Source organism: Scomber japonicus, chromosome 5 (genome assembly GCF_027409825.1).
Source record: "Scomber japonicus isolate fScoJap1 chromosome 5, fScoJap1.pri, whole genome shotgun sequence".
NCBI classification, from domain to species: domain Eukaryota; kingdom Metazoa; phylum Chordata; class Actinopteri; order Scombriformes; family Scombridae; genus Scomber; species Scomber japonicus.
Window position 1 is genome coordinate 17,620,916 of NC_070582.1, and position 12,603 is coordinate 17,633,518.

The window sequence follows — 12,603 nt, forward strand, 5'->3', positions numbered from 1 at the left end:
TTACAGCTAAAAATGTGCTTTTCAAATTAGGCTCAGATGATGTTTCTGTTGTTAAGCAACTGACAACATACGCATTTATATAGATTTTTTTACAACTTAGTTTTCGCGATTTTAGACAATCCACTTTTGTCATATATAATATATATATTTTTTCAGTAGATTTGCAGTGTTTTAAAGATGAAAAATATGTAATTAGGTAAAAACTATGCATTTTCAAATTGTGTAGCATTACGATTCCAGTGCATATGAATGTGCAGTTTTGCTGGGTATCTTCACATCCTTGAAGAACAACCCGAACACAATGCCTTTAACAGCAAAAAACAAAAAAAAAAAAAACAACAATCCTGTTATCATTAATTAACACTTATATTCAATTTGGGGTCATTTTAATAATTCATGCAGTGCTGAAGCGCCCCGCGCCCTTCCCATAGGTGCTGTAATACTCCATTTGAGATAGTTTAGCAATGTCTGGTGTGTTGTTGTTGTTAGCCCGGTTTTCTCGCTCACTGAATTCAAAGCTCTCCTCTTCATAATCCTCCTGGCCTTCTGGGTCCTGGGGGGGCTCTGAAGAAGGAAGCAAAAGGTACAAATATGATTTCACTCTGTCCTCAATCACACTCACACACACACACACACACACACAATGAACTCTTCTTTTGCCCCTCCTCCCCGGCCTCAGTATCAGTCTCCACTGATAGAGACAGGCATGTCTAATCCAGGCACTGCTATATTTACTAAACACACAGGGAGGGAGTGACAGAGAAACATCAAAACACTTGGCCACCAGATTACACTACATGCTGAGTCAAAGTGCATTAGGGACAGATTGAGTGACATGAAACCCGCCAAGCAGTTCCACCAGGAAATCTGCCACACATAACCCATCAACAAATTCAAATGCTACCAAGAAATTTCATCTCTTTCTAAGAAGAGAGAGTAATTAAGGGTGTCAGATAGAGCAACTCACCTTGTCCATCTATTGAGGTGTCCATGATGCCGTGTTTGACCTTCATGTGTCGGCTGAGGTTGCCCTTCAGGTTGAACTTGCTGGTGCAGTAAGGGCACTTGAAGGGCTTGCTGCCGGCATGGAGATGCATGTGGCCGAGGAGGTTGTACATTCTGTTGAAAGACTTCCCGCATACCTGAGAGACAGAAGCACAACGGTCAGTATACCATTCTGCTCCGTCACACCTTGTCTTTAAGTTAAATCCGCCTGCTTCACTCACCTTGCATTTGAACGGCTTGACCGGCAGATGGACAATCATGTGCGTTTTAAGGGTCTGCTTTTGGACAAAGGTCTTGAAGCAGACGTGGCACTGGAAGGGCCTCACACTGGCGTGAATCAACATGTGTCTCTTCAGGTTGGCAGACAGGGTGAACTCTCGGGCACAGACGTCACACTTGAATTCTTTCATACCCTGGGGAAACAAAAGAGGTGTTCGGTCCTTTTAATGAATCTGGCTAAATGTGCTGTTTAGATAAAATAAATAATGAGTCATGGGGAGAAACACACAAGGAGTTTGCATGCGTCTGCATGTGGGCATTTGTATTCTGGCTTCTCTAAGTCATGTAGATTACATTAGCCCCCCCAAGTGTTGAAAGACAGAGAAAGAAAGAGTGGAAAAAGTCTATCAATGGAAAGAATATACTTTTTTTCAGTTTCAACATTTATTTAACTTTTATATATGTGTATATGTATATATATGTTATATGTGTAACAAAAATGAATGTGAAAAGTTTTTTTTTTCCTACAGAATAAAACTGACCGATAGAAATACTTGAGGGAAGTAGCTCTGCAAACAGCACACAACACAAAACACATGCAAGTGCGGGTTGAGCCACACAAAAAAACTCAAGGCCTTTGAAGACTGTGTTTACAAAGCAACTGGTTTAGGAGAAAAAAGGCTGTGATGCAAGTGTGCAATATACCCCTCAGTTTTCTATGAGAAGTCATACAGCAGACACTGAGTGAATAGAGCAAAAATATTTCCCTATTCCTCATAATGTCATTTTTATATTCTAAACTCTTGTTTAATGATGATTTAAAAAAATGTGCAGTTGTATGAGGCTGGCCTACTCTGGGTTTTGTTTTGGACACATTAACTGGTTGACAAAATTCAGGCACATCATTTGGTTTCAGTACCTTATGTGCGAGGGCGTGCGCTGCCAGTACCTTGTGAGTGAGAGCGTGTTGTCGAAGGTGGTGGATCTGGACGAATTCCATGCCGCACTCTGGGCAAACGTAGGGCCGCACGTTCTGGTGCTTCATTAGGTGGTTCTGCAGCTGGCTGCGGTAGGCGAAGGACTTGTGGCACTCTGTGCATTGGTATGTGGTGGGGCCCTGATGGCTGGTCAGGTGACGTTTCAGGTGTGCGTAGGTTGGGAACTCCATACCGCACTGGGTGCAGACGTGGCACTGACCGTTTTCATGTTTGTTCTCGTGGGTCCTCAGCTCGCTGGGGTAGGCAAAGCCACGGCCACAGAAGCGACAGCTGTAGGGCTTGACATCTGAATGCTGTAGCATGTGCCTCTTCAGGTGGCTGGTCTGCGTGAAGGCCTTCTCACAAACGGTACACTTGTGAGGTCGGGTTCCCTGGTGGGTGAGCAGGTGAGTCTGAAGGTGGCTTGGCTGCTTGAATAGCTTTCCACAGTGTAGACATTCATGGGGTTTAATTCCATTATGGCCCAGGATATGTGTGACAAGGTTATATTTGGATGTGTATGACTTCTCACACATGCGGCACTTCCAGCGTTTCAGACCCTCTCCTACATCTACGCAGTAAGACTCGTCGATCTGTACATTGATGTCCAACCTGTCAATCTGCATCCTCCTGGCGAGGCCCTCTGGGTCTGACCACAGCATGGCCTGCCCGTTCTCCTCGTACTCTCCTGGCAGTGCCATATCAGCAGACTCATAGGCTACCTCATTAGACTCATAATACCGGTTCTCCAAAGGACTCCCAGTCTCTCCACTAGTTTTGAGGTTTAGTGCCTCCTCCTCTTCTTCTTCCTCCACCACCAACTCCTCTTCCTTCCTCTCTCTTTCTCTACCACTGCTTTCTTCTTGTTCCTGCTCTGGTTGTCTGTCTGACGGTGGCCTGGATGTATCTCTCACACATGAGGGACAATTTCCGCAGGCCTGCTCCTCTTTCAGAGAACCTTGTGGCGTGATGGCATCCTCTTGTTTGCCAGGACTACGCCTGCTGTTCATGTGAATGCAGGAAGATGGTGTATCAGACTCAAGCCGTTCACCTTTAACCTGAGCCTGTGGACTTGGTACTTTGTGTGGATGACCCACTAAATCTCCGTCACTCTTAGGCCTCTTGGTCCTCCCACGGGGCCCTGGCCTTCTTCTCTCACTGCAGTGTGGCTGGGGCTCCGGCTCCCCAGCAGGCTCAGCCAGGTAGTCCCCGTTAGCCCCTATCAGCTGGTCAGCGTACTCATACTCCATTGCCTCAGGCTGAGGACAGGGGCGCTCTCTGGGTTCTCCTGTGTAAAAGCCATTAGGAGCGATGGTGGCCCCAAAGATTTCATTCTGGGAGATGAGGCCAAGAACGGCTGCCTGAGCCAGAGATAGCACCACCACAGTCTCCGTCTGTGTGCCCACATCCACGTGGCCCTCAGTCATCTTGGGGAAGGTCCGCACCAAGCGGCTACTCTCCTCCTCCTGGAAGACAACACACAAACCATACAGCGTAAGTGAGAAAAAATGAAGCAGAAACAATAATACATCTGTGTGTGTTTTTTTATAATTCCGTTGTTACAAAACATGCCTTACACAATGTTTCCTCATATAACCTCATTTCCCCATTGTAGCCTCATGATATTGGTAACCTTCCTATTAATACAAACAACATTTTTACTTTAGAGTAATATAAAAATGATCATATGATTGAGTTTCAAGATTTAATGTTTCAGATAGACAACAGACAACTCCAGGAGAGTATTAAGATGTTTTTCAGGTTTACTCTGTAAAAGCTGCATTCGGACTACGCCTTTTTTCTTTGCTCTGAATCCACAGAACATTAGATTGAGGAGATAAGGCAGATCTGTGTTAGCGCCCCGCTTCCTTCCTTGACAGGCTTTAGAATAATAAAGAACACAACAAGGGATGCAGGTCCAGCCAGGAAGTTGACTTCCGTGGACTGTCCTCAGCACTTCCTGTGGGGTCCCGGGGCAGCCTGGCTGACCAAAGTCGGCTCATCACTGAATCTATCTGTACCATTCATGAGGAGCAAAGCATCTCGGCTCTAAACTCAGAGACTCTCGCCGTAGCCGACTTCATAATGCCTGCCACACCGGGCTTCCTTAACAAGATGATATATGCCGGGAGGCAGTCTCATATCCATAACAGACATTCGATTGAGCTTCGAGCTCATTCTGTATTCCAGACCAATGCATAAGACTCGCTAACATAATTGTATGGTTCCGAAGTGTTTCAGACCCACATGCACATGTTTACCCTGCCGCCTGTGAAAGCGGAACAGTGAAACTATGGGGAAGAAATTGTGGTAAGACCAAACTGGCTCTCTGTGGTTAAAGAGAAGCGGGTATTATAGGCCGCTGGTTTCAGGTTATTTCTCAGAACAGAACTGACTGGTTGGGAAATGTATGGAGAAGCTCTGACCCCTGGTTTCTTTTCAAACTGAACACACTAGTCTTCACTCTGTATCATACAGGCAAGAGCTGCTGCTTTTTGCCTGACACAATACTGAAAGAAAAGAAAAAAAGTGGATGGAGAAAAGGGAAAAGGGAAAAGGAGATAGAGCAAGAATAAAGGTGTGTGTGCATCTGTGGAGAGTGAGTGAGTGAGTGAGTGAGTGAGTGAGTGAGTGAGTGAGTGTGTGTGTGTGTGTGTGTGTGTGTGTGAGTGTGTGTGTGTGTGTGTGTGTGTGTGTGTGTGTGTTGGGAGAGGGGAGTAGACCTGGATGCCCTGATAACCACGTCATTTATAATTACTGCTTTTAAAGTAGTCAGACAGAGACAGACAGTGTGTTTGTGAGAAAGAAAAGGAAAGAGACTGGGTGTGTATTTGAAATTGTGTGTGTGAGTGTGTGTGTGTGCGAGTGAGAGAGAAAAGAGAAGGAGGGAGGTATGGAGAGAAGGAGAAAGAGCTGTGGGCGGGGGAGGAGTGGAGGGAGGGAGACGGAGAGAGAAATGAGATGGAGGGGCTGAAAGATAAAGAAAGAGGGGAGGAGAGGGAGGGAAGGGAAGGGAAGGGGAACGAGAGATTGAGTGAGCATGTGAGAGGAGGGAAGAGAGAAAGGAAAAGGAGAGGGAGGGGGTGTGCAGGAGGGGAGGGAGGGAGGGAGGTGGTGGTGGTGGTGGTGGTGGTGGTGGGGGAGTGGGGGGCCGGAGAGAGACAGAAAGACAGAGTGAGTGAGTGAGTGAGTGAGAGAGAAAGAGGGGAAGGAGGGAGGGAGGGGAGCCAGAGAGAAGAAAAAGCACAGCAAAATGAAAGGCTGACAAAATGAAAGAGAAAAAGACAAATGACAAGGAGAAAGAGAGGAAGGGTAGTAATTGCAAGAGTCCGTACTTTCACATTTAAAGTTGCAACTGAAAGACACCTAAGGACAAACAATTAGAGCAGCAACAGAAAACGTGTGGCCGACACACAAACACAACAGTTAAGTCCACTCTTATCTTTTGAAAAGATGTTCCCACTGCGGTGCTCATATGAATGTGAAAAGTAATCTTGCTTCCCCTCACAGTCACACTCACTCACTCACTCACTCACTCACACACACACGCACAGACAAGAGTGCAAGTAGCTCACTAACAAACTGCAAAACAAGTAACCCCCCCCCCCCACCCCCACCCCTCCCTAAAAGCTGAGCAGCAACACATCTTTCTCCATCTTTAGGTTACAAACTCACCACATTGTTCCTGGAGTGATGTTTGAGGTGTTTCAGGGATCTCATCCTTCAGGAGAAATGAGTGGAGTAAAAAAATCCACCTCCTATTTATATCTGTGGGAGAGTGGGGCGGTCCCACGGCTCATCCTCCTCCTACTGTTGCTGTTATCAGAACTGACTGTGCCTGCCCCCCCCCACCACCACTCAGCCCTCCACCCCACACACACACACACACACACACACACACACACACACAAACACACACACACGCACACACAGCATCACCCCATTTCTTTCTCTTCCTCCCACCCTCTCTTTCCCATCTCACTTCTCTTTCTCTCCTCTTTTCTCTTACACACACACACACACACAGACACACACACACACACACACACCCCTTATCTCCCTTTCTCACTACATACAATCCAGCATGACCCTTCAACACACATTTCTCTTTAAGGCGCACAGAGACACAAGCTCTATCTTTTCTTGATCACACTTTATACTTTGCATTTCCTTTTTTTATGAGTGTGCGCTCAAACACACAAACAATTATAGAATCTAATCAGTAGTTCCTCCTGTGTGCGCGCAGACAGATATATATGAATTTACACATGCACGAACATGTTTATATGTATGTATGTATGCAGGCACACATAGAGGCACGCACACACTTTCTCTGACACGCACAAACACTCAGAGACTCTGGGTGGAGGTGCGTCTGTCAATAGCAAAACAGTCAGACAGATAATGTCTGAGAAATGCTAAAAATTTAACTTTCCAGAGACCATGTTTAGTTTGCTGGCATTATTTCTAGATTCAAACTAATTAACTATTGAGACAGCCTGAAGTATACTGTCTGAGAAATTCAGAGTAAAAAAAATTGAGTGACAAAAGAAAAGAGAAGGAGAAAGAAAGGAGAGAAAAGCAGTTAGAAGAGAGGGAGGGAGGGAGACAGACGTGGGGGAGAAAGAATAAGGAAGAAAGAAGCAGAGGGAGGGGGAGTAAAGCTGAGTGGAGGAAGAGGCGGAGGAGGGGGTGGGGGGGTGGGGGGGGGGTGAAAGAGACAGAAAGAAAAAGGGAGAGAGGAAAGAGAGCCGGGTGGGGGAGGGAAGAAGAGAATGCAGCAAAAAGGAGGAAGAAGGGAAAGGAGAGACGTGGGGGTGGTGGCGGGGAGGGGGGCTGGGGGGGATGGAGTGGGGGCTGGGGGGTGGGGGGGGGCTGAGGCATAAGAAAGGATGTGGCAAAAGAAAGAGAAAGAAAGAATAAAAGAGAGAGAAAAAAGAAAGAGGGGAGGGGGAGTGGTGGAGAGGGGGTGGGGATGGGAAGAGAGATAGAGGGAGGGTTGAAAGAAAATGCAGTGAAAGAGAAGGGGGGGGGGTGCTGGAGGAAAGAAGGAGAGAGAAAAAGAGAGAAGAAAAAAGGGGGATGGTGGAGTGTGAAAATAAAAAAGAAGAGTCCATCAGCAAGAGAAAAGAGAAGGGGGGGGTGCAGAATGAAGGAGAGGAGGAGGAGGTGGTGGAGGGAAGGAGGGAGGGAGGGAGGGAGGGGGGGTGAGAGCAAAGGGAATGGAGAGAGGAAAGGAGATAGAGAGACGGAGAGAGTGAGGAAAAGGAAAAACAGCAAGGGAAGACATTAACTATTGAACTTCCAGATTTCTTTCAGGCTGTGTTGAGAAACAGTGCGGCAGAATACCTGCGGGCTAAGTACAGGTTGTGTGCTTAAGTAGTCGGCACTGAAGATGATCCTGATAATTAGACAGGTATTCTATTAGAACAGAGCTTACTTTTCCATTTAACTAGTAAACACAGAGGGGTAGGAAATGTGTAGGAAAAAAAAAAAAAGTGTGTCTAAGATGTATGGTATAGGTGCCGGCGAGCGCGTCAAACACTGTGTGGACACATGCCAATTGTGACTGTAAAGCTGAGGACTGTGCATAAACACTTCCTACTAAATAACAGGAAAGGGCAAACCTTGAAAACCTTGATCAATCATCAGCGGCTGGGAGTGCTGCGAGAATGAGAAAGATAGAGAGAAAGGGGAGCGGAGGGGGGGGTGGGGGGGGGTGGAGGTGGAGGTTGGGGGGTGGAGGAGGAGGAGGAGGAGGGAGAGATAGGGAATGAGAGTGAGCGCAAGGGGAGGGGGGGGGGAGAAAGAGATTGAGTGAGGGTGTGAGTGAGGGGGAGAGATAGCAGGAAGTCAAGGGAGAGAATGGGAGAGAAAATAGAAGGAGAGCAAGGGAAGAAACAAAGAGATAAGAGGCTGAAAGACAAAGAAACCACATGGAAGAAACAACAAGGGACACGTACATAAAACAACACAGAACTAGCCTATGGGGAAAATGAAAAAGACACAGACAACAAAAGTTTGGGGAAGAAATACACTGGCTCCTTTCCAGGCCTGAAAATTCATAACAGCAAAACCTGCTCGCTTGTCCATTTACTTTGGGTGCGTTTGCATGTGCCGGGCTACGGAAAACTAATAGTGGAGAAAGCTACAATGGATAATAAGCATAAAATTTCATTCAGCTCTTAGTTTTCCACAGGTTCCTATGTGCATAGAGAGAGAGAGCGAGAGAGAGAGAGAGAGAGAGAGAGTGAGAGAGAAAGAGAAAGAGAGAGTGAGTAAGGGAAGTAAGCCATTGCCCAGCTCTCAAGTGTACTAACCCTCAACTGGGATTTCTAATGTGTGTTTGTGCGTGCACATTTGTCTGATGTCTGAGATCAGGGACACACACACACACGCACACGCACACACACACACACACACACACACACACACACACACACACACACACACACACACACCACTGACTCCCAACATGCTTTCAGTTCCCCACAGCCCTGAAACAACACACTTCTGACACGGGTGTCCATATGACTTACTGTATTTCTACCAGCAACTGCTTGTCTGCTTCCAAAAACAGTTTCTAGTTTTGTGTTGTTTATCTATAAGAGGACAACCATGCAGTGGGGTGTCACATCCTCTCTGTGATATAGGTCAAAGTTATAACTTTTTGTTTTTTCTTTTCTTCACAGTAAGAGGAAGAGAACAAGTCGGAGAGAGAGAGAGAGAGAGAGAGAGAGAGAGAGAGAGAGAGAGAGAGAGAGAGAGAGAGAGAGAGAGAGAGAGAGAGAGAGAGAGAGAGAGAGAGAGAGAGAGATAAAGAGAGAGAGAGGGGAAGAGTGAGCAAGGGAGATTCAGATATTAGTGGTCTGTTTTACCCCTGAGAAAAGCTCAATGAATCATAAAACTGCAGAGGGCTCATTGATGACAACTCCCTGTTTTCTTTCTTTTCTTTTTTTTTTTCTTCTTTTATGTTAAAACCGACGTGAACACACATTCTGCATAATGCAAATGGTAATATACTGGAGTTGTGCATCAGCCTCAGCAGAGTCTCTCCACATATACCCGTCTCCTTGTGCTGTACGTTAGTGAGCTCGCATTGTCAGTGTTGTTTCTTCATCCAGCCCAGTGACAGGCTGCATACAGCCCGAGTTTGCTCTGACTGTGTGTGAGAAACGCTGTGCTAGGTGATGGCTATAATTCAACATCCTTTCACTGTCAGGCAAACTGGGAGCAGTGTAGGTTTGTGTATAAGGTTGTTATAGCTACAGCGTTTAGGTGAAGATTTTCTTATGCTCAGAACGCGAGAAAAAGAAGAGAGGATTTAGTCTGCTCTGCGTTTTGAACTTTGAGTTATTGGACTGATGTTGATGTTTTAGCTGGCCATTCCTCTCAGACCTGAGTCTAAGGCAGCGAGCCCACACACCTTCTGTTATTTCCAGTGCTGGATCAGTCTCACCTCTGCACGGCATGCTGATATAATAGTAAGTCTCAAGCATGATTAGCTGCTGTAATTAAGCTTTCACCAAAAAAAAAGAAAAAAAAAAGAAAAAGCACAGCAGGCTTTTTTCATAAGCACAGAACAGACAATCACACAGCTTGAATCTAAGCAATGCAGATGGAATATAGCAAAAGTGTATAAAAGAAGCCACACCCTAGTTGCAACGCCTCCAGCTTCTTCCATTAAGGTCAGTAAGAACAGACTGGACACACAGACAGGAGAGCACAAACTGGAAGAAAAAAATTAAAAATAAAACAAACAAAGCTTCAGTCTTTATCAGTAACGCTTCACTCACTGCTTTCAAAGAGAGCAACTTTAATTGTGATGATTAGACATGAATGACATGATCAGACTATAGGTGAATCATCTGCAACTTCCAGAGAATAAACAAACAAGAATCTGCAGCAGATTCATCCATTTCTGATTCAGTACAGATGCTTCTTATGTTTGCTTGTCCCCCCCCCCCTCCTTTTTTTTTGTTCTGTATATTTGAACAAATCATGTCTTAAATTCACTCAACAAATCATTTTTACAACAAACCACAGGACAGGATGCAGAGATGGCCAGAGCAAAAAACCCTAAATAAAAGATTACTCTCCTCATTTTTGTAGTGGGGTACTAAATGGAAAGATGGAATATTAGCAATGAAATAGCTCTGCTTGGAGACAACATTGGAGAAAGGAGTGGGGAGAGCTTGAAAAAAAAAGACTGAATATAAAGGAGAAAAGACAGAGTTGAGGGAGGAGAGGAGAAGAGCATTCAGCAAGGAGGATATAAAAGGAACAGAGAGGGGGGCGAGGGAGTGAGACAGAGCGCTATGGAAGGAAAGAGAGAAAAGAGAAGGGAGAGAGAGCATAAGAGAGCGAGAAAAAGAGGGGGGCATGGGAGAGCAAGAGAGAGAGATCAGGAGAAAGAGGGAGGGAGGGAGGGAGGGAGGGGGAGCGAGTGAGAGAAACAGAGACAGAGGACGAAAGAGAAAAGACAGAGAGGAGAGAAAAACAGAGAGGGGGAAGGGAGAAAGAGGGATAGCCACAAGAGACTCAAAAACCACAGAATAAAAACCCTCTGTCTGTCTGTAACTCTATATAGATATACAAATATGAATCCTAATATATGGGCACATTGCATTTATTCAACGGGGAAGGATAGTCAACAGCACAGAATTCAACATGCACCTCAAGTTCATTCAATAAGTCAGCAAACACAATGTAGGACCACGGAGAACTCACATTTCCTTATCAGGAATGCAGTTTTTCATTGCAGTAAGGTGGGAGAGGAATTTTTTCCCAAGGTACTTTATCCTATTTTAGTCGCTCTGAAGTCTCTTCCTGCTATGTGATTCATGGAAAAGTATGCTTAGAAAATATACATACTGTACAGTCTCGCCACATCCTCTCTGTATAGGTGCTTAAGTCTTTCTACATTAGACAGATATATACATAAAAGGACACACGATTTTGTCAATCTTGCAAGTGTCCTACATAGTGAAATGGCCCCAGATTTACTCAAGGTGAGGCCCACAATGAACCACAGAAGCCTATTAACACTAGAGGTCTCTGGAGTGCCTTATATGCTGGTTAGAGGCGACCACATTCAAAGTGGCTATAGCAGACAGTGGGGACACAGCTACTGTCCCTCCATGGCCGTCACTCCTTTGTATTATTCCTCCATCTCCCGGTAACAAATTTCAGTCGGAATTACTTTTCTTTCGTCCAAGTTTCATTCTTTTAAATCAAACCCTTTGTCTATCTCTTCTTTTGTACCTTCCTCCTGTTTCCATGGTTACCTCTCTCTCTGCTCTGTACACTATCTATCTCTTCCTCCGTTTCCCTCTCTGTCTCTCTCACTCTGTTCTTATCTTTCTCATTTTGCTTTCATCTCTGCCTCCCTTCCTCCTGCTTTATCCCACACCCTCCTCACTCCGGCTTTTATCTCTCTTCACTTTCATCTGTCTTTCACCTTTCTCTCCCCTTCAAGCCTGCCATTCCATCATGCTGGTTTTTGGTTCTTACTTATAGAGAGAAAGTTTTATCGGTTTCCCTGTCAATTCTGCATTTTTAATCATTTCCAATTTATCCAACCCACTTTCAATGCCATTGAGTCATGCATTAAATTGTCTTGGGCAGAATGTGTGTGTGTGTGCGTGTGTGTGTGTGTGTGTGTGTGTGTGTGTGTGTGTGTGTGTGTGTGTATGTGTGTGTGTGTGTGTGTGAGAGAGAGAGAGAGACTGTGAGATGGAAACCATAGGTGCAGAGGCTGTAGTCTTTTTTCCCTATCATAAAGAAAGAGGAATGATTTCTGTCATGATATCTGGAGATTAACTGGCTGCTGTGGTTTTGTCTTTCAGGAGTGTAGTAATGGATTTCTCTTCCTCCTTCGTGTTATTTTTCCCATTTCCATATCAACAGCTACTGCACATCACCAAATTTACAAACAGGCGCTTTATGATTTTATTGTTTTTGATTTACTTGTGGACTGCGCTCGTGCTTATCTGAGTGAAGTCCCACTGAGACCGAAGCCATTGAGGAGGTAGTGCTCCTCGACATGGGGCTGCCTCCTGTAAGGTAGCCTGTCATTTCTCTGCAGTGATGAAGATGTTCTTGTGAAGCACAAATGCCTCCCTCTACGCACCTCAGCTGGGAGATAATCATATTCACACACAGCTGTGGTTGGTTTAACGCACCACCACATCATGTGTCACCATGTGATACCACACACTGAACTAACACCGCTTAACCACAAACAGTGACTGGGACACAGAGGCTTTTCACAACATGCCCCATTGATATTTAAGAGGACAATTGTCAGTATAGTACGTGCGTGCGCGCGCACGTGTGTGTGTGTGTGTGTATGTGTTGGCCTAATACCAATTCACTGTAGGGTTGTCATCCATGGTGGTAT

General features: G+C 45.4%; 1 protein-coding gene across 1 annotated transcript; it reads right to left on the reverse strand.

Moving 5' to 3' along the window:
* Nucleotides 1-373: 373 nt before the first annotated feature.
* Nucleotides 374-12,278, reverse strand: znf710a (zinc finger protein 710a). Its single transcript, XM_053319911.1, has 5 exons — nt 12,171-12,278; nt 2,144-3,667; nt 1,227-1,418; nt 968-1,142; nt 374-564 (listed from the first exon to the last, which is right to left on the reverse strand). Exons 1-5 carry the CDS (start codon nt 12,276-12,278, stop codon nt 395-397), a joined length of 2,169 nt encoding a protein of 722 aa, XP_053175886.1. The 3' UTR covers nt 374-394.
* Between the last annotated feature and the right edge of the window lie 325 nt (nt 12,279-12,603).